The 24,868-nt window shown below is 35.9% G+C and overlaps 1 protein-coding gene across 1 annotated transcript in view; it reads left to right on the top strand.

Moving 5' to 3' along the window:
• Positions 1–24,868, top strand: part of ZMAT4 (zinc finger matrin-type 4) — a 337,251-nt gene that overhangs the window by 272,236 nt on the left and 40,147 nt on the right. The window contains exon 6 of the mRNA XM_055335364.1: positions 19,559–19,655. Coding sequence (XP_055191339.1) covers positions 19,559–19,655 — 97 coding nt within the window. The remainder of the gene's footprint in view (positions 1–19,558; positions 19,656–24,868) is intronic.

Here is a 24,868-nt window from a genome sequence, read left to right as displayed (position 1 = left end):
TATTTTCCAGTCAAATTTTCCCACCAAATTCTAACTGTTGACTAAAGGTCAATTATGTGTCTTGGCTGATTAGGAAAAATCCTGTGACAATCCACATACCTGGCAATAGTTTATACTTAAAAACTATTAGTTGGAACATAAAAAAAAAAGGAATTTTGTAGCTGTTGAGATTTATCTCATGGGATTCTAGGCCTGATATTTAATTTATATTTTTCTTACATGTTCACATAAAATTCCACAATAAATTTCATTGTACCCTTTAATAACATGCTTTGTACATTACTTTGTTGTTCAAAATAAGCATATCACATGTTGGCATATGAAAAGAATGAATCGTATGTGTTCTTTTTTTCTTATCTGTAGTCTAACATATCGTAAAACTCAGGAATTTTTTTAAAATACACATACTCTGTCTCTTCAAATACTTCCTTTAGGAGAGGCACGTTGGAATCTTGGTGGGAGGAAGAGAGGCACTATAGTTATTTTAAATACCCTGCTCCCCCATCCACAAACACTGGTTTTATTTATTTATTTTTTAATTTTTATTTATTTATGATAGTCACAGAGAGAGAGAGGGAGGCAGAGACATAGGCAGAGGGAGAAGCAGGCTCCATGCACCGGGAGCCCGATGTGGGATTCAATTCCAGGTCTCCAGGATCACGCCCTGGGCCAAAGGCAGGTGCCAAACCGCTGCGCCACCCAGGGATCCCCACAAACACTGGTTTTATTTTATTTTTTTTTATTTTTTTTTTATTTTTTTTTTAACACTGGTTTTAAATAGGTGTGAAACTCAGATAATAGTCACATGAATTTTCCCATCCTGGTAACCAAAAAAAGAAAGTGTCATTTGGATATTTCTCTAAAGATTAAGCATTTCTTCAGTGTTCTATTTACCTGTATTACCTTTTATTTATTTTTATTTTTTAATTTAAATTTTAGTGAGCATACAGTGCAATATTGGTTTCTACATTATCTTTTAATGGTTGTTACCCTCATTTGTTCATCCATGCATCTATTCATTCAAATATTTATTGAGTGCCACTATATATCAGACACTCCTCTGAGCTTGGTAAACAGAAAGACAAAACTATATGCCTTCTTGAAAGTTAGATTTTAATACAACATTTAAAAAATTATTTTAGAAGTAAAATATATATTAGATGCTGCAAAGTACTAAAAGAAATATCAGGAGAAAAGAGAGGGGGTGAGGTAAGGAGGTTTACAGTGCAAACAGACAAGTCAAAAAAAGGCCTCTGAGAGGAAGTGACATTTGGATGAAGACCTGAGGTGGCTGAGGACAAGCCATGCATAGATCTAGCTATGAGCAGATGGAGGGGTGAGCAAGGGGCAGGGGTCAAGGGAGGCGAGGCAGAGAGACAATGGGGGAGGTCAGGCCAGCATGATAGTGTGAGGCCACTGTGATGACTCTGGCTTGTCATCAGAGTGTGATGGGAAGCCATTGGACTGACATGTTAGCAGGATCACTCTGACTTCTGTGTTGGGAACTAAGCAGGGGATAAAGAGCAACAGCAGGGAGATGGATGTAGATACCAATTGTGGTCATTCAGATGGGAAATAAGCAGGGCTTAGGCTAGGGTTGGTAGCAGTGGAGATGTCAAGAATAGATTTGGGATCTACTTTATCTAGACATTCTACTTCTTCTATGCCCAGAAGAACTGAAAGCAAGGATGCAAAGAAGTGCACACCCATGCTCATAGCAGCATTATTCACTATCGGCAAAAGGTGGAAGCAACACATTTTTGTTGATGGATGAATGGAAAAACAAAATGTGGCATATATACATGAATGGTTTAGTATTCAGCCTTAAAAAGGAAGAAGATTCTGACATGCTCCAACATGGATGAATCTGAGGACATAACCCTAGATGAAATAAACCAATCCAAGAGGACAAATACTATGTGTGGATCCACTCATATGAGCAATTAGATTCAGAGACAGAAGTAGAGTGGTGGTTGTCAGGGGCTGGGGGGAGAGGGAAAGTGGATATTGCTGTTCAATGGGTGCAAGTTCCATTTTATGAGGTGAGAAGAGTCCCATGGGGGGACCATGGCAAGGGCAGCATAGCAGTGTTTATGTGCTTCACACCTCTGAACACCTCAAAATGGTCAAAGTGGCAAATTGATATTATGTATATTTACCACAATCAAAACAATTTACATTTTTAAAATGTAAGAATAGATTCTGGATCTATTTTGAAGATGGAGCCAGTCCTACAGGGAAGCAGCATGCCACTGAGCTGAATGGGTTCCGTGGAAAGAGGATTCCGTGGAAAGAGGGTTCCGTGGAAAGAGGCTGGCTGTAACACTTGCATCCGAACAGCCTAGAAAGCAGAGCACTGAGGGAGGAATGGTTCTGAATGGAAAGCAAAAAGTTTGGTTTTACACATATAGATATTTCTGTTAAATTTCTCTTACCTTTCTTCTTTTGGGGAGAGACAGGGTATTCTAACCTCATTTTTGGTATTTTATGCTTTTTGAGCTACCCATCGCAATGGCCTGCAGGCCCTCACATGGTCTCAGCCTCCCATTTTGAATATATACAGTCAATTCTCTTTATTCATGCTACTTATTTTATAAATCCCTCCAACCCAAAACTGACTGAGCTACTACTGAACCACCGTTCCTGGGGGAAATATGTACATTTTTCTGTATACACATGTCACATAGATTATAATCTTCTCAATAAACCACTCATACCATTAAAATCTATTTTCTTTATATTATGAAAGTGTTAAGTGACTTGCCTGAGGCCACCCCACTAACAGGAGCTGGGATTCAAACTCATCAACTAGCTCCAAAGCTGGATTTGTTGGATTTGTTGATTCGGGGATTACAAATAAGTTTTCGCGGGTAAGTGATTTTGTAAATATGAATCCAAGAATGATATCCTATATCATGTCATATTGTATCATCTATCATCATATGGATATATGGACAATAGAAGAAAGGTAGGTAGATAGGTATCTTAGTTAGATACATTCAAGTCTATTGGGAAATCAGTTTGAGCAATTGGAAAGGAATTGCCACTCTTAGCAGAGTCGCTGCCTGCTCAGTATTTATAAGGACTCTAGAGAACAAATGGCATTGTTAAGAGAGGCTGTTAATGGAAGAAAAAAACCCAAGTCTTCAGATAGATCCTTGAGTGCACTTCTTAAGAATAAAAAAGATGCAATTACACGACTTCCAATATACCCTTCTGCTTTTTCCTTTTTATCTAATTTATGAACTTAGCTAATTACCTATTCAATAGACTCAATCACTCAATTTAGGAACAAAGCAGGCAAAATATACAGAGATTGTGTCAACAGCTTTCTAAGAAGCAGTTCATGTAATGTCATAACTCCTATGTTTTCAAAAAAAATTTTAAATGAAGAATAGAGATAATTTTCAATTCAACTTTATGCCAAGCAAATATATAGAATGATTAGTATATAAAGAAGTATTTGACCTGTCAAAAAAGATGTGTATAAATAGCATCTGTAGAGATGGCAGCTTGCCAGAATAATTTGAATATGCCTCAGAATGCTAAAAAAGAGAATTCTTTCTGGAATATTAAATGATTATGACTCTCCCATTCATGAGTTGGGGCTTATTTTTGTCCAAAACAAAGGATCATCACTATTAAAAATAACAATTGTAGTTTACATTTATTGAGCTATTGTGTTGTCACTCACCTATATTAACTCTTTTTCTTTTCATATAAACTCTCTAATATAGGCACAATTATTTCCAATTTACAGAGGAGGGAATGGAGACACCTGAGGTTTAAATAACAAATCTAGATGGAAATAGAGAAAAACACGGGTTCCTCCTCCTAAAAATGATTGACGGGTCCTTCATTCTTCATGTCATTCGTTTCCCTTCTTGAGCTCCAATATATTTGTGAGTAATAGAGTCAGTCTTTCCTAGATTTTTCACAATGTTTTCTTTTTCTAAAATCACGTTTCTTCTACTTGTAAGTTGTGCATTTTGCTATAATCTGTTACACTGCAAATCAGACAAGATCAGGCACATTCCTATAAATAGATGAGGCTGACGCAATAATGTTATTAAGTTGGGAGCTCTCTAGCCATGTGTTCTGGAGAAAAGTCACTTACTCAAGTCAACGGTGGGGCTGCATGTATCAGGGTGACTGCCAGTGGAAGGCAGAGCAGCAGCTATGATGTTGCAGTGACTTGAAGGCCACTGGCTTCATAAAGCTCTCTCCCACCCATCTGACCAAACCTGAAATCCCAACTTTAAAGTTACTTTCTTTGCATGTTAAAGACTTTTTTTTTTTAAGATTTTATTTATTTATGAGAGAGAGAGAGATTGAGAGTACAAGCAGGGGGAGCAACAGAGAAGCAGAAGCAGGCTCCCCTTGGAGCAAGGAGCCTAATGCAGGGCTTCATCTCAGGACTGGAAATCATGACCTGAGCCAAAGGCAGACCCTTGACCTACTGAACCTCCCAGGCACCCCAAGTGTTGAAGACTTTTTAATTTCAAACATCCTTATTAAAAGGCCAGTCCTGCAGGGAAGCAGCATATAGCCCAGACTCTACAGACTTTGTCAGGCTGTCTGCTCAAAGTAAGGTGATAAAGACCTGGCCATAGGAGATGGACATCTACAAGCAGGCAAGTGCAACTAGAAGAATGATTGAAAGAGCCAGAAGGACACCAAAGATTATATTCATATACCTTGTGACTTGTTTGTGTGTGAATGATAGAAAGAGAATAGTCTCACTTATAAAGTGATTCAAAGGATACACAATTAAGACACCTTTGCTGCTCATATTTCACCTTCGAATCCTTCTTTGGCTCAATCTCTTAAAAATTACCACCAAAGCTTCTCCTGCTTCCTGGGGCCTTTTGATTGGCCAGGTAGCTGGTGCAACTCCTGAGTAAGAGTTGCTAAAGAGGCATTTGGACTTCCAGATGTCTGAAAGAGCTGACAATCACGGCATCCTCAGCTGATGCAGCTTAAAAGTCGAAACCATGATTCTTTGACAGCTGTGGCCCCAATAGCGCTACTGACAATTCTTCAGGGAAATCACAGCAGCCTGTTATCCTTGGGAGCCCTTGGGAAGAAATGAGAGATAGTCTGAAGAGGTACCCCTACAGGACAGAGAAGAAGGGAAGATCTGTGCTTTCCCACATACCTAGTTGGTAACAAATGACTATTTGAGCCTTAATTTAACCCATTGTTTAATTTGATCATAACCTATAACTTCATGTTAGGATTATAGCCAAGTTTAGGCATAATGGAATCTGTAATCCAGCAGTTGTGTCATGGAAAAAAAATTAATTTTATGAAAACACTTTACATTAAAAAAAAATGGCCCTGCTATGTTATTAGTTGTTTATATCATAGAAATCAATGGCTGTGGGCCTTAAGTGAAAAAAGCACTTATCATGTTCTGTGAATTTCCATTTGTATCACATCAACATCAAGACCAGGAAGAAGGTATTTGGCTCATATGTGGTTATTTAATATGTTTTTAAAAATCACTTGAGTACAATTCAAATAATAGATTGCTTCAAAGTAGGTTTATTTTTGTTTTCTTAATATTTAATTCATTCACAAAAATAAAAGAAAACCCGGTTCAATCATTTGTATTATCATAATAGTAGTGATAACCTCTAAGGCTAAAATCAAGGTTGTATGGGGCTGAGGTACTCAAAGCATGAAAACATATCATCTATCTTCTGCCATGTAGAATACATCTAGACCTTCTTCCAGTAAAGCAGCTTTTTAAATATTTAGAATAAACTACTCTGTCACTTCTGAGTCTTCCCTGTAGTGTGCCAATTTTCCAGTCCTTTCTTGGGTCAGGCATCCAACATGGCTCAAATTGTCTTTTAATTACTGAGAATAAATTTATTCCATAGCTTTAGGTTTTGTTTGTTTGGAAATAGCTTTTGATAATGCAAAGCCATTTGCTTCCTGATTCTATTTTTAAGGCTTTGCATATATATGATGTAAGCAAAGAAAGAATTGTAGAAAATGTGTGTTCTTTGTTTAATTGACTGCTTGATACCCTGCAGTCTATACCTGTAGGCAATGGGGTGAATTCAGAAGGCTAAGAATTTAAGCATCCTGTACATGGTAATGATTGGAAGATGGAGGAATACAGGCTCTTCTTTAACTGGGACTGCAGCTAACCGTGATCTTAGTGAGGTCTCCTTGGCTTAAACTCACAGGGAAGAGATATTCCCTAGGCAAGTCTAATGTTGGACATACAAGCATTCCTCATGTTATCCTTGTGAGGGTAGCTGAACAGAATGCAGTGGTTTTCAAATTCTGCTCTACAGAGCCCAGCATCCCTTACTTGGCATACCCTAAGTGCTATGCCTGGAGTGTGGTGGGAAACTGACATTGGAGCCCCTAACCCCCCTTTTTAACTAGAGCAGCTGTGCTTTGTCTATTTTACATATTAGTTTCAAGTTAAGGTTTTTTTTTTAGAAATAGGATTCTTCTACTTACCTCCTCTCACTGCCATTTTTCTAATAAAAGTCCTAATTAGTTAATAAGGTCACTAGCTTTGAAATCAGAAATAGGTAGATTCAGATCTGGTTTTTCCACTTGCTAGTTCTGTGATCTTAGTATCTTTAAACCATAGTTTTCGCACCTGTAAAGTGAGCTAAGAAAAATGTTCATAAAGTAACTACCTCATTATTAAATTATTATTATTAAATCATTAAATGTGGTAATATTTAATAACTATTAAATTATTATCATAAATTATTAAATATGATAAGAGTGACTTCATCATTTTTCTAGAAAGGCTTTCCTCTGCTTCCTCAATACCACTTCTATCAGTTAGGATTTGATCAGAGGAGTACAGCCACCATGATTGGTATAGAGTAAGTAACTCGTAAGGATCAGACCTTATGTAATTATGGGAACTGGTGAGGCAGTCTATGTAATGCTGTTTCTTCTATATCTAGCATTAGGCCTAAAGTCAGCAGGGCCAGCAGCCAGGAGAGAAAAAATGGTTGTGAGGTAAGCAAGAGCAAAGACAAACTACTAAGGAGAGAAAACTGGAACTGAAGACTGTGTCTGAGTGTTGGTGCTCCAGCTTCAAGGATATAAATGACCTCGCATCCACTTCCCACACCCACATCTGGCCCCAGATTCAGCAACACCAAAAGTGGAGATCCAGTGGGAGCAGGAGATGCCTATGGATCTGGCTCTTACCCTGTGCATCAGGATGAGATATCAGGTGATCAGTGCTCTGACATCAAGAAGTACTAACTTCTTTAATCTCTTCCCTTTATTCTCTTCCCTTTACCTATATCATTTCCATAGATGATCTAACCATTCCTATGGCTTTAACTACCACCAACATTTTGATGACTTCCTAGTTTACCAGAATATTCCTTGGTCTGACTTTTCTATGATTTGTGTTAATATGCTGGAGCTGGAATGACACAGACATAAAAAACATGCCACTAGCACTCTACCCCTCACCAATGACAGACTTAGCCAACAGATGATGACGATCTTTCTCTGTCATCTGCAAGGAAGGCTCATAATCTTTTCATAGCACTCTGGCAGCTACTACCAACCAATCCGAATTGATACATGAGCTGCATTATATTTGCTATCCCTGGAGGAATAAGTAGTATTCATTGAGATGGAGTTTAATGAGATAAACAGTAACATCTAAGTAATCAAATATAAAATTAGAGGAAATGAAAATTTGGCTTAGCAGAAACCTGTGTAGAAAAGATTTAGAATTGACTGACAGTAGGTTCAATATAAGTACGGATTTCAGTGGGTCATTGTTGCCATACACACACACACACACACACACACACACATACACATACACACACTCGCTCTCTCTGTCTGTCTCTCTCTCAAAGCTTGAAAGGTATTGTTAGAATTAATAGTGCACAATGGCTGTGGCAGTCCTGCTATACATTGTATACTGATGAAACCACATTAGAGATTGGGCCTTCAGTTTGAGGATCATAGCTTAGGAAAGTCATCAAAAAAACAGGAAATGCCATTCAGAAAGTAACAATAGAGATGATGCAGGGAACTTGAACTTATGTTATAATGAAAAACATTGTCAAAGTGCCAACAGACTTACAACCTGGTAAACAGAACCTTAAGGGATATGATAATTTTCCTAAAGATTGTGATATGTTTGGAGAGATGGTAACAAACTGTGCACAAAGCAGAACTGAGACCAGTGGTTGAATTCAGCCATATTTTAAAAAAGGAACACCTCCAAGTGCAAGCCAATATAAAGAATTCTGCTTGTAAAAAAGTTCATGCATCCGCCATGAGGTTTTGGACCATACCAATGGTTTCTCCAAAATTTGCACCTTTCTACATTAGAAAATGTAGATTTATAGGTTCCACTCTAGATTTATTGAATCATAGTCACCTTGAATTTGTGTTAACAACTTGTACTTGATTCTCTAGTGGCCAGTGTGAGGACCACTAGATTAGATGAGTCCTAAAGAACCTTTCATATTTCTGTGACTTCATTCCTAGTCACCTGTTACAGGAAGCAGTATGCATAGTGATTAGGAATATGACTCCTGAACAGAATGAATGGGTTCAAAATCCAGCTGTGTATCCAACCACTCTAATTTTGAGTAAGTCCCCATGCCTCAATTTCCTCTTCTGTTCAATCAGGATAACAGTAGTGTGTGCTCACAGGGTGTTGCAAAGAGTCAATGAGTAAATGGGTAAAGTGAGCACAATGGTGCTTATGTATGGCATATCTAATGTAAGTATTAGCTACTATTTTTTATACTGGAAGATGACAAATCCATTTAGAGGGCTATTTGATTAATGAATGTGTAAGAAGTGGAGGAGAAAGAAATAATTCAAAACCAAATGCCTTATTGTTTTTACTTTTATATTATTAATCATCTTTCAAAATGGTCCCAGCTTTAGTAAACACCGTAATACAGAAGCTATGGAAATATTTCTTTGTGTGTTGCAAGGTTATCAAAGCATAAATAGGAAAATGAAGTTTACTTTCTAGTAATGTGAAACAATAGAATTTGTAGAGTGTACGTGAGGAGGAACAGAAACTGGCAAAACTCGAGTATCTAGTTTGCTAAGGTTTTTGTGTAGAACCACATTCATTCACTTTTATTAATGACATGAAATATGTAGAACTTGGGTATACAATCTGATGAATTTTGGTAAATGAATATACCCTGTAACTACCATCTCAATCAAGATATAGAACAGTACTTTTGCTCTGGACAATTTTCTTGTGCCCTGTTCAAGTCAGTCCACTCCACTGTTCTGAATTCTGTTATTAGAGAATAGCTTTGCTGTTGTTGAGCTTTATATGAGTAAAATCATACATTATGTGCTCCTTTGTGTCTGACTTCTTTACCTACATGTTATGTTCTTGAGACTCATTGATGTTATTGAATTGATCAGTTTTGTTTGTTTATTTATTTATTTATTTATAGACTGGTTTCTTGTCATTATTCCACTGTATGAATATATAAGAATTTGCTAATCAATTTCTATTGATGAACAGTTAGATTGTTTTGAGATTTTGGCTATTAGATATAAACCTGCTGTAAACATTCTTCTACAAGTCTTTTTTTTTTTTATTTTACTAAGTTTTTGTGTCTCTGGGATAAATGTCTAAGAATAGACTTTCTGAATCTCTCTTAAATTTATAAGAAACTGACAGGTTTCCCAAGTAGTTTTACCATTTTTGCAATCTCCAGAAGATGGGAGAATTCCAGTTGCTCTACATGGGCATTTACAGTTGGTAGTATTTTATTTGATGTTAGCATTTGTTATTTCACTGGTGACAAAGGATGTTAAGTACCTTTTCATGTGCTTATTGATCATTTTTATATCTTCTTTTATGACTAATTTGATCAAGTATTTTGTCCTTTGAAAAACTGGGTTGTATATCTTTTAATTATTCACATTATATAGGAGTTAATTACATATTCTGGACACAAGTGCTGTATGAGATGTAATATTGCAATTTTTTTTCTCTAGGATGTGGCTCACCTTTTTGTTTTGTTTTTTTTTTTTAAGGTGTCTTTTTATAAGCAGAAACTTTCACTTTTTATAAAATCCAATTTATCATTTTTTTTAAGTTTAAGGTGTTTTGTTCCCTAAGAAATCTGTGCTTATGCCAAGTTTAATGGAGATATTCTCCTATGTTTTACTAGAAGCTTTATAATTTTAAATTTTTGCATTGAAATCTATAATTAATTTTACTGTGTGCTATGAGGCAGAGTTTGATATTTATCTTTTTTTGTCTTCTACATTTATCCAGTTGTTCTAGCACTACTTGTTGAAAAAGGCTTCTTTCCCCCCATTGAATTGCCTTGACACCTTTATTGAAAATCAATGAAAGTAGTCAAAATGTACAAACTTCTAGTTATAAAATAAGTAACTACTGAGGATGTAATGTACAACATGATGACTGTAGTTAGCACCGCTATATGGTATATTCAAAAGTGGCTAAAACGTAGTAGATCCTAAAAGTTCTCATAATAAGAAAAATCTATTTTTCCTTTATTCTTTTCTTTTCTTTCCTTTTTTTTTTTTTTTTTTTTTTTTTAATTTACGATAGTCATACAGAGAGAGAGAGAGAGGCAGAGGCACAGGCAGAGGGAGAAGCAGGCTCCATGCACCGGGAGCCTGACGTGGGATTCGATCCCGGGTCTCCAGGATCGCGCCCTGGGCCAAAGGCAGGTGCCAAACCGCTGCGCCACCCAGGGATCCCTCCTTTATTCTTTTCTTAAAAAAAATTTTTTTTTGATCTAGCAGATGATGGATGGTATCTAAACTTACTGTGGTGATCATTTAATAATATAGGTATGTCAAGTCATTCTGGGGTACACCTTAAATTTCTACATGCCTGTATGTGAATTATATTTCAGTAAAACTGGAAAAAATATCAATTTATCCTTTGTGTGTACCTCTTGTTCTGGACTCTGTTGTGTTCCATTTATATAATATTCCATCCCTATGCTAATGTAATACAGTTATGATTGCATAAACTTTTGTAGTAAATCTTGAAATACTCAAGTGAGAGTTTTCGATATTTTCTTTTAGAAAAAAGAAAATTGGGAGATGCCTGGGTGGTTCAGGGTTTGAGTGGTCTTCCTTTGACTCAGTGTGATCCTGGGTCCGGGGATTAAGTCCCACATCAGACTCCCTGTGAGAAGCCTGCTGCTCTCTCTGCCTCTGTCTCTGCCCCTCTCTCTCATGAATAAATAAATAAATCTTTAAAAATAATTGTTTTAGCCATTCTAGGTAGAGCTCCACAAAAATTTTAGAATCTACTTGTCTATTTCTGTAAAGAGCCTGTTGGAATTCTGATCAAGTTTGCACTGAATCTATAGGAAAACTGAAATATTAACAGTAACAATTCTTTTGGGTCATGAATATGATATATTCTGTCACTATTTAGGTAGCTCTTAATTTCTCTTAACAATGTTTTGTTGTTCTCAGTCTTCTATAGTTTTTGTTAAATTTATTTCCTTTTTTTCTAAGTGTTTTAAAATTTTTTTGATACTATTGTAATGGTATTTTTCATTTTTATTTTCCAGTTGTTTGAAGCTATTTTAAGAACACAATTTTTTGCTGCTGGCTTTGTGTATGGTGACCTTTCTAAGCTCACTTATTCTAGTAGTTATTTTGTAGGTCCCTAAGGATCTTCTACATAAACAATCATATCTCCTATGAATAAACACAACTTTACTTCTTCATTTCCAAACTGCAGGCCTTTCACTTTTTCTTTTTTTACTGCACTACCTAGAATCTCTGGTGCAAGGTTGTATAAGTGACAAGAGTGATATTCTTGGCTTTTTTCTGATTTTAGGAAACTATTCAATATTTCACAGTAAATATATTAGCTGTAGGTTTTTTATAGTTGCCCTTTATTAAATTAAGAAAGTTCTTTTCGGGATCCCTGGGTGGCGCAGCGGTTTAGCGCCTGCCTTTGGCCCAGGGCGCGATCCTGGAGACCCGGGATCGAATCCCACGTCGGGCTCCCAGTGCATGGAGCCTGCTTCTCCCTCTGCCTGTGTCTCTGCCTCTCTCTCTCTCTCTCTGTGACTATCATAAGTAAATAAAAAAAAATTTAAAAAAAAAAAAGAAAGTTCTTTTCTATGCTGAGAATTTAGATCATTAGTGGATATCAAAATTTGTCAAATTCTCTTTTCTGCATCTATTAATACTATATTATTTTCTCATTTTGTGTGTTAATGTAGTGAATTATACTACTTGATTTTTAAATCTTAAACTACTCTTACTTCCTGGAATAAATAAACTTGATTATGATAGAACTGATGTATCTATGTATATACACATACATACATATACACACATATATCTGTTCTGTGTTTCTGATTTGCTAATTTTTAAGGAATTTTTTGGTCATATGACAAATATTGGTTTACAATTTTATTATTTTTTATTAGTGTTATGTTGGCCCAAAAATGAGTATGGAAATATTTCTTCCTCCTCTGTTTACTAAAAGAGTTTATATAAGTTGATATTATGTAATTATTTAATATTTGATACAATTCTCCAAGGAATTTGCTGGGTCTAGAGATTTCTTTGTGGGAAAATTTTATTGCTAATTGAAGAAATTCAATTTAATTAATAGATAAACGGCTATCCTGATTTTCCATTTCATGTGTTAGCTTTGTAATTGAATTTTTAAAGACATTTATCTATCTCATATACTTTGTCAGATCTACTGGCATAAAATTGTTCGTGATATTCTTTCTTTTATTATCCTTTTAAAAACATCTGTGGGATCCGTATTAATAATTATTTTTCATAATTTATGTTCCCTTTTTTATAACCTCTGTCAGATTTGCTATTAGCTAATATATGCATTAATTTCTAAAAAGTAGATTTGGGTTTTGTTATTTTTTCCTGTAACTTGTTTCTGTTTTATTGATTTCTTCCCTTTATTATTTCTTTTCTTCTACCTAGTTTTGGTTCAGTGTTCTTGTCTTTTTCTAGTTTCATAGGATTTAAACTTTGACCATTGATTTTAAGCCTCTCTTCTTTTGTGGTATGAAGCTATACATTTCCTTCTAAAAACAAATTAAAAACTGATTAACTGATTGATATGTAGTATTGTCATTATCGTTCAATTCAAAATATTTTCTAATTTCCATTTGGATTTTTTCTTTGATTACAGATTACTTAGAAGTATTTTAGTTCTTTTTATAAATATTACCATTATTTATTTATTTCAATTGTAGTCAAAGAAACCACTATACAAAATATAATTACTTGAAATTTAGTACCATTTTTTAATGGCTCAGTATATTCCCTTAGTTTACTTCCTATATACACTCAAAAAGTTTGTGTAGTCTGCAATTATTTAGTGTAGTGTTCCGTAAATATCAAGCAGTACAAAATGGCTGATAACTTTATTTAGATCTTTTAAACTTGACTGTTTTTATTTTTTATCTTTTGGTCTTATTGCTTTATCAACTACTGAAAGAGTAGTGTTAAAATCTCCTATTCTGGGATCCCTGGGTGGTGCAGCGGTTTGGTGCCTGCCTTTGGCTCAGGGCGCAATCCTGGAGACCCGAGATCGAGTCCCATATCGGGCTCCTGGTGCATGGAGCCTGCTTCTCCCTCAGCCTGTGTCTCTGCCTCTCTCTCTCTCTCTCTCTCTGTGACTATCATAAATAAATAAATTTAAAAAAATCTCCTATTCTTATGGACTTGTCTATTTATTTCTATATTTCTACCAGTTCTTGTCTCATATATCCATAAGCCTTATTATTAGCAAAACTGCTCTTAGAATTGTTGGGTTCTCCTGATGAATTTCTCACTTTATCATGATAAAACTTCTTTTTTATATCTGGCAATATTTCTTATCTTGAAATCTATTTTTCCTGACATTAATATAGGCACCTCCACTCCATATGCTTACTGTTTGCATGGTATATCTTTTTTTTTATCCCTTTACTTTTACCTATAAGCATACAAAATATACCTCTGGAGACAGTATATATTTAGATCGTGCTTTTTATCCAATTTGTGCCTTTTAAATATTTGATCCATTTACATATAATATAATTACTGATATGATTGAATATAACTAAAACATTTGCTATTTATTTTCTATTTTTCCCATCTGTTTTATATTTTCCTATTCTTTTCCTGCCTTCTTCTGGGCTAATCAAATATTTTTTTATTATCCTATGTAATTTCTCCATAGGCTCTTTAGCTTTATATCTTTGTATTTGTTTCTAGGGGATTATAATATGCATCCTTGAATGACTACTATCTATTTATAACTGATATTTGCTATTTTAGTACAATATGATCTTTTAACAGTATTCTACTCCTATCCATTCTTATGCTATTGTTGTCATATATTTAACACATATATACTACATAAATATCAGAATACACAATATGATGTCATAGTTTTTTAAATTGTTTTCTGTCTTCAAATAAATTTAGAGAAATAAAAAAGATAGATACCCACATGTTAATCCCTTCTTCTTCTTCTTTTTTTTTTTTCCTGTAGATATGTGTTTACATCTGGTCCATTTGCCTTCCACCTGAAGAATCTTTTTTTTCTTTTAAAGATTTTATTTATTTATTTGAGAGAGAGAGAGAAGTGTGTGTGTGACAAAAAGAAAATGAACACAGAGAGCAGCTGAGGGAGAGGGAGAAGCAGACTCCCCACTGAGCAGAGAGCCTGATATGGGGCTTGCTTCCAGGACCCCAGGATCATGACCTGAACTGAAGGCCCATGTTTAACCAACTGAGCCACCCAGGCACCCCCACCTGAAAACCTTATAAGCATTTCTGTAATGTAGGTCTACTGGCAAACTACTCTCTTAGCTTTTGTTTATTGAAAATGTTTTTGTTCCACTTTCAATTTTGAAGGATAGTTTTGCAGAATATAGAATCCTGGGTTGACAGTTGCTTTGTTTTGTTTGGTTGGTATTTTTAACAGTCCTAGCCCATTTCCATTCCTGGCCCTCTCTATTTACTGTTCCCTCTCCCTGGACAACTCTAACCAGTTTTTCAGATCACAGCCTAAATCTCATCCTTCTGGTTTCATTTCACACTTCTGAGAGAACTCTGTTGAGCGTACTGTCCAAAATCATCCTTCTCTGTTTCTCTCTCGTTGTCCTGTTAACAGCCTGAATGACACCTTCACAATCTGTAGTTATGTGTTTATTTGTTTACTTGTTTCTTGTCTTTTACCCAACCACCTCCATCAAAATTATTTGATATGTTTTATTCTCTCCTACATTCTTGGCATTCAGCAAAATTACCTGGCATCATAATAAAGGTACAATGATGTTTCTGTAATGTAAAATGAATACAACTGAAGTTGCAGGGGCATCTAAAGTCTGGCTTTTTGAGACTTGAAAAGACATACTGAGTAGTCCCATACTGCTAAACACTCCAGGACCATCTGTTTTACACACTGTGCTAAGAATATAAATACAAAAGTGATGCATCTTCACGAAGCTTTCCCAGATTCTCTGAGTTAGAAACAATCTTCTCTATTCCCTTACATTTCATTCCTCCTGACTGTGGTTTTTTTTTTTTTTTTTTTTTTTTTTTTTGCTCTACCTTGCACTGTTGCTATTTGTATACATGCCTTCTCTCTCCAACTGGGCTACCAGTTCCTTGTAGCAGTGACTATATTTTCCAACACATACTGGCAATCCTGCAGAAATAATCTTTAGGTATGCAAAGGTTTTAGGATACTCTTCATATGGTATTGCACTGAAAATGAATTGAATAAGAAAGTTGGCATTTTTGTTTAATAAGATTCTCTAGTTCTCTGAGGAAAAGGAGCTGTATAATTCCAAACTAATAAGGATTTCAAGTGAGCATTAATAAAAGCCTAACTTCCCACCAAGGACACTGTGTCATGTGTGGGGGAGGACTCCTCTGCCCCTTCTCTGCCTTTGTGCCTGTTTATACCCACTGCCTTTCTAGTTTATGCTTCCTGTAGTTTACATCGTAATAAAGTGCCAGATATTTTCTGCCCACGCCTCTGTTTGGCTGCAGAGCATGAGAACTGTAATGAAAAGCACAGATCAGAATATTTTTTAGATTTGTTGGTGATCTTAAAAATGCCCATTTTTAAACATAAATATTTATGTCTGTTGCCAAGCTGAACCTCTATTTGTTATGAGGGAACTTTGATTAGTCTGTAGTCTGAAGAGGACCCATATAAATAGCAGTTACCATTTATTATGACAGCATTGATGGAAAATCCAGGAAGGAGGAAGACCTGAAGCTGGTTTTCATATTCTGATTCCATGCATAAAAGTAGGAATGGATCAGTCCTGGAGAAGCATTCAAACAACTCACATGCTGCTTGTGATAACTTATGTTCTCTGGGTTTGGGAACTACAATCATCTTTCTGAGTCATGCACACCTGTGAAATGGAAAGGTGATGTAAGCACAGCTCTTCTTTATGGAATAGCTTTCTTTTCTTTTCCTTCTCTTCTTTTCTTCTCTCTGTGCAATTTTCTAACAAATTCAAGTAAAAAGGGGTATGAGTGTATGAGCCAGTCTTTTCAAAGTGTTAGTGTGTTTGTTCATGTGTGTGGTGTGGGTTAGGTTACAGGTCTGAAACTTCTTGTAGAATCTTAGGCCTGAGGCAAAGCTTATCCAATCAGAATTTCTGGAAACTGTCCCTAGGAATCTGCATTTCAGCATGATTGCTGGAAGATGAATCCACACTCAGAAGTTTGAGCGTCATTCCTTGAAGTAATAGAGAGTTAAAAGTTGTCTATTGCATACTGTCAGCCTGTGCTGAAAAAGTTTTCAGTTCCTTAGGTTGATTTCCAGGAAGATCCCAGATATGCGGTTTTATTGTTTTTTTTTTTTTTCCCATAACCAAACTGACTCTTACTTGAGCAATTAGGTAAGTCAGTGTCCAATTATATAACTGAAACTGAAACAAACACAAGTTAGTCCTCACACTGGCCAGCCTAGCTTATCATATGACATGACATATTTCTTTGAAACATGCACGGAGGCCCTAAGAACTTGAAAGTTTCCAGGAAGTTCTGCTGTTTGTCACATTATTAATGCTATTACAACATTCTGTCAGTAGGACTCATAGGATATAGTCAGAAAACAACCTTATTAACCCCGCCATCTCTGTAGGATTAATTCATTCCTACCCCTTGGATAAAAACTTGGATAAGATTCATGAATTTTTACTCACTTTTAAACTGGGAAGAGTTCTTTACTCTCATTCTTAGATACATAAAAGTTTTGTGCAATTAATTGATATATCCAGGATAGAAAAATAATTTTTAAGTATCTCCAAACTTTGTTAAAAGTTAGTTTTTTCCCTCCCTCAGGTCAGATCTGCTTGGGCTGCCTATTTGCTGCAAGAAAAGAGAGCTCAGTAGGCTCCTCTCTTTTTCTCTGCCTAGGACTTTTGCTTTTCTTCTAGGGCTTTTGCTTTTATCCTTTTAGCTCAGAAGGTTGCCTCAGGTTCCTCCAGGGCTGAGGCATGCAGGGTGTTAGGTTATAAAGGCAAGGGGGATAAAAATTGACTTGATAGATACACGTGCAAAGCTGGCATAGAAGCTACCAGATCTGGCGGGGGTTACAAACTGACTCTTCTTTTCATGGGTGATTTCATGACTTTTCAGGAACTCAGCATTACTTGATATGGGTATTCCCTCTGGGGTCATTTTAAGCCTCTAGGTATCCAGCTGAACACTTTTAGCATCTATCTGCTGAGATGTTGTTGCCTCCAACTCCGATATCCAAAGCATCACCAAACCAGCTCTGTTCATACATAGTACACACATGGTCTGTGGGAAACTGTCATGAATCTTTTACTCTATCAAAAGCTGTGAGAATACATCCCCAATCCTGCCCTCTTTCTTGCTTTGCCATCAAAGTAGCCAACTAGCCATAGACTCTAGCATTTTGGATCTTGCAGGGCGTATAAAGGGTCTAGTACTTCACTTCCCAAGTGCAAGAGGAGGCACTTCTCAAGCCCTCTAGGGCATTAGTTCCATTAAACTCTTTCCCCATAGGTTTGAGGTGAAAGAGGACACCGCCAATTCAGGAGGAGGGTAAGTAAGAAATAGTCTACCTATTTCTTTCTTCTCCAACCTTTATTTTACACTGGTGGTGGGTGGTCAGCTCAGAATTAGAAACTGGTTCTTGACTATTTCTTTTGGATGTTTTGACCTGCTTCACTTTAGTAATGTGCGCATAGGGCTTCAATTTAGCGCTTCATCTGTGACCTTGAAGAAAAATATAATTCCATTTTAATATCACTTTGAAATAATAAGAGCTAATTTATGTTGATCACTTATTATGTACTGGATACTCTTTGATACATACTTTATCTCACTTAGTCCTTCCCACAATCCTTTTAGGAAAGAGCAGTCCAGAGAAGTCAACTAATTTGTATAAAGTCACCCAGGTTGCAAGTTACACAATTTCTTTTTTTGAAAAATAAGAATGATTTTGTCTCTTAGAAAATGCTGTGCATTCATCAGGGGGGAAAATGCTACAGCTATTTATAATTCTGGCTTTACAAGGGTAAGACAGAATTTTGAGCAAAATTAATAACAACTGTTGCTTGATAAGGATGTTAATATATTCTATTTGCCTAATTCTCACATCAGTCTTGTGATGTGAAGGACTTTGTCAGCATGTTGAGACCAGGAAGAAATTATGTGATTTTTCCCTAGATCATACAACTGGGAATAATTGGAGCCAAGATTTAAATTCAAAATTTCAGATCATGACTCACAGTTTACTTTTCTCTCTACTCTGATGGGACATAGTAGCAGAAGGAATGTGTTTCATGTAGGTCTCTGAGCTGTGGCAAATGTTTAAAGTTTGGTTAAAGCTACTTTCTAACACATTTGATTCTAGATGAATCAATATTATAAAGAAGTCAATGTTTTTACTAAACTCCTTGAAAGCAAAGTACATCTTATTCATCTTGGAATCCCCAGTGCCTGGCCCAAAGTTGATACTTTATTAATGAATGAATTGATGAATTAAATTAATAAATAAATTAATGAATAGTTTTCTTTTAAACTCTTTGGTAGAAAGTAAGCTTTTATGTGAATTAGATTGTTATCTTTGTCTTGGGTGTTTACATTTTATAAGATGATCCTGGAAGAACTCAAACAAATGAGGTCTAAAGTTGAATTTGTGATTATACCATTGCAATAGGGTTGGAAGAGTAACTGAGACAGTGTTTCTCTGGAGTCTCAAATTTCATTACAGAGATGACAGCTTACCATGTCTATATGCCATAAGAAAAAAGTAGAATTTGCCTTTGTTTGGATTATAAAATATCCAGAAACATTACATCTCAAGGAAGCATGTTCTAATAATTTTAGGCATCCAGAAATAGAGCAGTCTGCTTCTAACTTCTGCTAAGGGAGATGCTGGCTGGGCTCTGGAAGGAAGATTGAAGTGTTGGTGGGGTAGAACAGAGGCCCTCTAAGATATTCTATCCTAAACTTTTGGAGATCCTGGTATTCATTAAGGTAACTGATGGCAAAGATGCAGCTAATCAAGTCTGTCTGTTGTCCACAGGTCTGAGGCGCAATTACAGATGTACCATCTGCAGTGTCTCTCTAAACTCCATAGAACAGTATCATGCCCATCTGAAAGGATCTAAACACCAGACCAAGTAGGTACTTTCATGCTTTCACCCTTCAGTCCTATTGCATACAATAATTTATAGTATCGTGAAAAAAGGCTAAACATTTTACATATTACAAAATAAGTCTATAGAAATGACATCTCTTTATCTCCAAAGTTTCCCTAATATTTATGCTGGAGCCTCCAGGGTCTACCTAGCACAACTTAAAAAATGGCTTCTCCTATTTTGGCACAAGTAATGACAAGATCTTTTGTTTGCTTGTTTTATTCTTTATTTTTTTTTTCAAGATAAGCTGAACACATTTTCACAAAACTTGGGAAACTTTTAGATCTATACTAAGTGTCTTTTTTTAATATTTTATTTATTTATTCATGAAAGACACAGAGAGAGATAGAGAGAGGCAGAGACACAGGCAGAGGGAGAAGCAGCCTCCACACAGGGAGCCTGATGCGGGACTCGATCCGGGGGCTCCAGGATCATGCCCTGGGCGGAAGGCAGGCATGATCAAGGCTAACCCACTGAGCCACCCAGGGATTCCCCAAAATTTAATTTCTCTAATGGAACATTATTCATATCTTCTATTTATTCTTGTATCAGTTTTAAATGAGCTATTTTTCAATAAATTTGCATTTTATCTACACTCTTACATGTATTGGTATAAAGTTGTTCACGATATCCCCTGATTTTATGTATAATTGTCTTTAGGATGTTTTCATTCCTAATATGGTTTATTTGTCTCCTCTTTTTAAAAATTTTTTTGTTTATTTTTTTGTTAGAAGTTTATCAGTCCTTATTGGTCTTTTCAATGAATGAATGTTAAGGTTTGTTGATTTTCTCTGGATACAGTTCTTTTCTGCCACTTAAAAAATTTTCTTTCTACTCTCTGTGGATTTAATTTTCATTTCCTCCTAGCTTCATTTATCATTGTTTCCTTTTTTTTGTCATATATGCTCTCAATGTTCCTCAACAGATAGTTTTAGCTACTCTCCACAGGTTATTTTTTATATCCTAGAGGTTTTAATATGTAGAATTATTATTATTATTTATTTCAATTTATTTTCTGATTTTTACTGATCTCTTCTTTTACTCATGATTATTTAAAAGTGCTTTGCTTACAACCTAATATTTGGGGGCTTTTTCTATTTATGCTTTGGGGGATTAATTTGTGCCTGAATTCCACAGTGGTCAGAGGACATACTCTAAACGATTTCAGTCTCCTGAAATTTGTGTAGACTTGCTCTATGCCCCAAGCAAATGTTCAATTTTGATAAAACTCAATGTTTCTTTGAAAAGAATGTGCCTTTTTCAGTAATTAGGTAAATGGTTCTATATATCAATTAAGTCAAGTTTTTAAATCTTGTACAATCTTCTATGTCCTTACTGATTTTTTTGTCTGCTTTATTATATTCATGAGAAACAGAGGTATTTGAAAAACTTTTGACTATAAGTATGAATTTGCCTATGTGCCCTTTTAATTATATTTCTTTTCTTTATATACTTAAAGGTACATTATTAGATGCTTACAAATTTAAGAATTTTTAAAAAATATTCCTATTGAATTGGCCCTTTGAACCATACTTTGTCCTCATGAAATGTCTTTCATTACTAGTAATACTTTCCTTAAAGTATAGACATCTGCTACCCCCAACTCTTCAAAACTTTCAAAGTTTCCCTTTAAATTTTATCCAGCTTTTGTTTTTTTCTCAAGTGGAAGGTTAGTACAATACCAATTCCTCTATTAGAGCTGGAACTGGAAGTCAGCCAGGTGGTTCTTAACGACTCTAATCTGACCAATTAAATCAACATAAGTATTAAGGTGTCAGTAATTTTCAAGGTCTTATATTTATATTTTTAGTAATAACTTCTAAAGAGGTGTTGAGATGAGAGATTATTAAATTGTGTAGTGGAAAGAATTTTGAGTCAGAGGAGTTTATTTCTAGTGCAACTTTGCCACTGAGCGACCAGGGGCAGTGACAAATCTTCTTTAGGTCTCAATTCCCTTGTAGATAAGTGTTTAGTGATGACAAGCACATAACAAGTGTGTGCTCACTTTCCTGTATCTTGCTCATGATTATGATATTTTTTCCTACTAATCCTGAATTCAGCCTTACCGTTTTTTCTTAATACAGGTCCCTAGTCAGCCTTTACCATTCTTTGGAACTAACAATGTTCCTCCAAAATTATGTCCACAAAATTATGTCCAAAAGCTCAGAATGTGAACTTTTTTGTAAATAGGGTCTTTGCAGATGTAAACAGTTAAGAATCCCAAAATGAAATCATTCTGGATTTAGGGTGTGCCCTAAATCCAGTGCATGGTGTCTTTATGAGAGGAAGGAAAGGGATATTGGGACACATGAAGGAGCAGGCTCATGGGAAGACAGAGGCAGAGACTAGGATTATTTCTACAAGTCAAGGAACACCAGGAGCTGGAAGGATTCTCTTCTAGAGCTTTTGGAAGGAGCTGCTGATACCTTGATTTCAGACGTCTGTCCTCTAGAACTTAAATAAGACTTCTTTGTTTTAAGCCACCCAATTTGTTGTACTTTTTTTAGGGAAGCCTTAGGAATTGCATACATTGTGAAACCTATTTACCTTGTCCCAGAAGTATCCCTTAGTCATGTTTTATTGGGCACCTTCTTCCTATGTCTATGCCAATAATGATGACGATGATGATGGTGGTGATGGTGGATATGGGGAGGGGGCTACCATTGTTAACTAGAAGGGAACTTCTGTACAACTGGAGTATAGCAACAAATTAAAATGCTTTGAAAGTGTTAATGTATATAAGATGCACAGCATCCCTGTAATTGTCCAGATGCTCACATCTCCTTTTTAAAGGTTAGAAAATAGAGATTCACAGAAGTGACTTGTCCAAAGCCCCAAAAATAATTGATCGGCAGACCCAAGAGCAGAAGTCAGGTTATTGCCCATCAGTGCTATTACTGATAAAATAATACTTAAATAATACCATTATCATCATATTGCTTTTTACTAGCATTAAAGAAGCTTTTTTCCTTTTTTGGCAAATGTCATAAACAGCAAAATGGCACTCAAATTTTGCTCCACTGTTAAATAACAAGAGAAATATTAAGTATCTAATGAGATTAAAGGTTTAGAAATGCAAATGATCACACTGACATATGAAGCAATTGCCTATTAGTAGATTTTTCAGGGTTTCCAGGGGATATAGTCTGTCAATTAGTACAAATGATTAAAATGAAATTTAAAGACACATGAGTACATATCATAGACTAATGAACAATTCTCCCATAATGTACTTAAACTTTAGTTTAGGGAACACTTCAAGCCTCAGGACATTATATTACCTAGAAATAATGGGTATAAAAATTGTCATTACTTACTTTGATACTTCAGTTGGTTGGAAATGAGACTCAAGTGTTGAAAAGAGTAAGTCAGACTGACCAAAAGTTAGTAGTAATTTCTAAATGTGCTTCTCCTCTGAGAAGAAGTTTTAAATGTGATATGCATTGCTTTTTCTGCAGTTTTTCCCAGCTATTATGAGTCCTCTAGACAAAGCCTTCATATTATTAATTTGCCCATCATACTTATTTATTTCTTCAGTGATTGAATGAATATTTAGACTAATTTTCAGAGCTGGAATATATTTGTTTTAAATACCTTGGAAATCAGTTTCTGCATTTAGGATAGCAGTTAGTAATCTGAGGAGTGTACAATAATAAATATTTTTACAAATATGCCGGCCATCAGGAACTGTCTGTACTTTTAATAAATAAAAGTAGTTTAAAACCCCAAGAAATGTAGGAAGCAAGCAAATAAATGAGCAACAAATCAATGCATGGATGTCTTCAAAGATTCAAAATCTAAATTTTTTTTATTTTTTTTGTGGAATTTTCAATGTGGTTTACTGGCACTAACAAAGAATTCCTTTTTTTTTTTTTAAAGATTTTATTTATTTATTTGAGAGAGAGAGAGAGCACGCATGAGCAGATGGGGGGCTGGGTAGAGGGAGAGGAAAAATCAGATCCTGAGAACGTGACCCGTGTCAAAGGCAGACACTTAACCGGCAGCCACCCAGGTGCCCCTAACCACGGATTTCAATAATCAAAAGGGTTGAGGCTTTAGTATTATATTTTTTCGTAAGAATGTTTTCTTTTCTGAAAGTATGGAATATATGTATTACCACTAACATCTGGGATAAGCAAGACAAAAGACTGATTTTAAAACGGAGGTGCCTTTCCCAAAGGACATCAAGTTATTTCCCTTTAGCAGATAATCATTTGTAAGTTGCTAGGAAAGGCATGGATACAAGGGCAAAATCTGGAACCCGAGCCAACTGCTCTGCTTGTCTCACGTTATGATTCTGGCTGTGCAAAATGGCTCTTCTAGGAAATGGGGTTTACGGATTATCACCAAGCTTTTGCAGCCAAGGGGAATCCTAAGCACTGTATATAAGGTGCCTGCTGCAGGCATGAGGGATGAAGATATAGCAGGCCTGGGGGTCAGGGAGAGTTCTCTAGTTAGCCCTGGTTTTCATAGGCAGAACATTCAAGTCCACTGGTGTCAAAAGCCCTTTCTTCTTTGAGGAAGGCCTCTGATGAAACAGAGTTCACCTTCTCAAAAGGAAGAGACCACAGCCTATGGAGGGAAGAATTCCAGAAAAGCCAGAGAAAAGCTATACATCTATATATAGCACTAATGCACAGGCAATCCTGTCAAGTCTATTTTTCCAAGTCTCACTTGCATACTTTTGCTACACACGCCATAATGAGGGATACATTATAATTACAGTGTGTGACTAGATGAGGCCCTTGCAGGCTTGAGAAGAACTAAATGGGGAGCACTTTCATTCTTTCATATTACATCTAGAATTACCAATGGCACCTAATATTCTTTAGCTCACTCATTTACTAGCCCCCTCCTTTTGGGGGGACTGATAATGATTATTTCATCTTGTTTGAAATTTGCATAAGTCATGACTGTCTCTAGAGTAGTTGTGAGCCTATGGTTTAATCTCTTGGATTTAACTGTGGACCCCATTGGATACCTCTCATGTTCTTTGTTATGCTGCTTCAGTGAGTCATCCAGAACCAGTCACCAAGATTTGGTACTGAAGAGACCATCTGAATCAGGAAGAAAAAGAATTGAAAGAAGGGTGGTGGAGTCCAACAGGCCTGGCTTGGGAGGCACATCGCTTGAGTCCCCATGTCAGCACCACCTCTCACACCCTGTGCAGCTTTTAATAACAAAAATATATATAT

This window comes from Nyctereutes procyonoides, unplaced genomic scaffold (assembly GCF_905146905.1).
Source record: "Nyctereutes procyonoides isolate TBG_1078 unplaced genomic scaffold, NYPRO_anot_genome, whole genome shotgun sequence".
In the NCBI taxonomy this organism is placed as follows: domain Eukaryota; kingdom Metazoa; phylum Chordata; class Mammalia; order Carnivora; family Canidae; genus Nyctereutes; species Nyctereutes procyonoides.
Note: the sequence above shows the minus strand (reverse complement) of the source record. Positions and strands in the feature narration are given on the sequence as shown.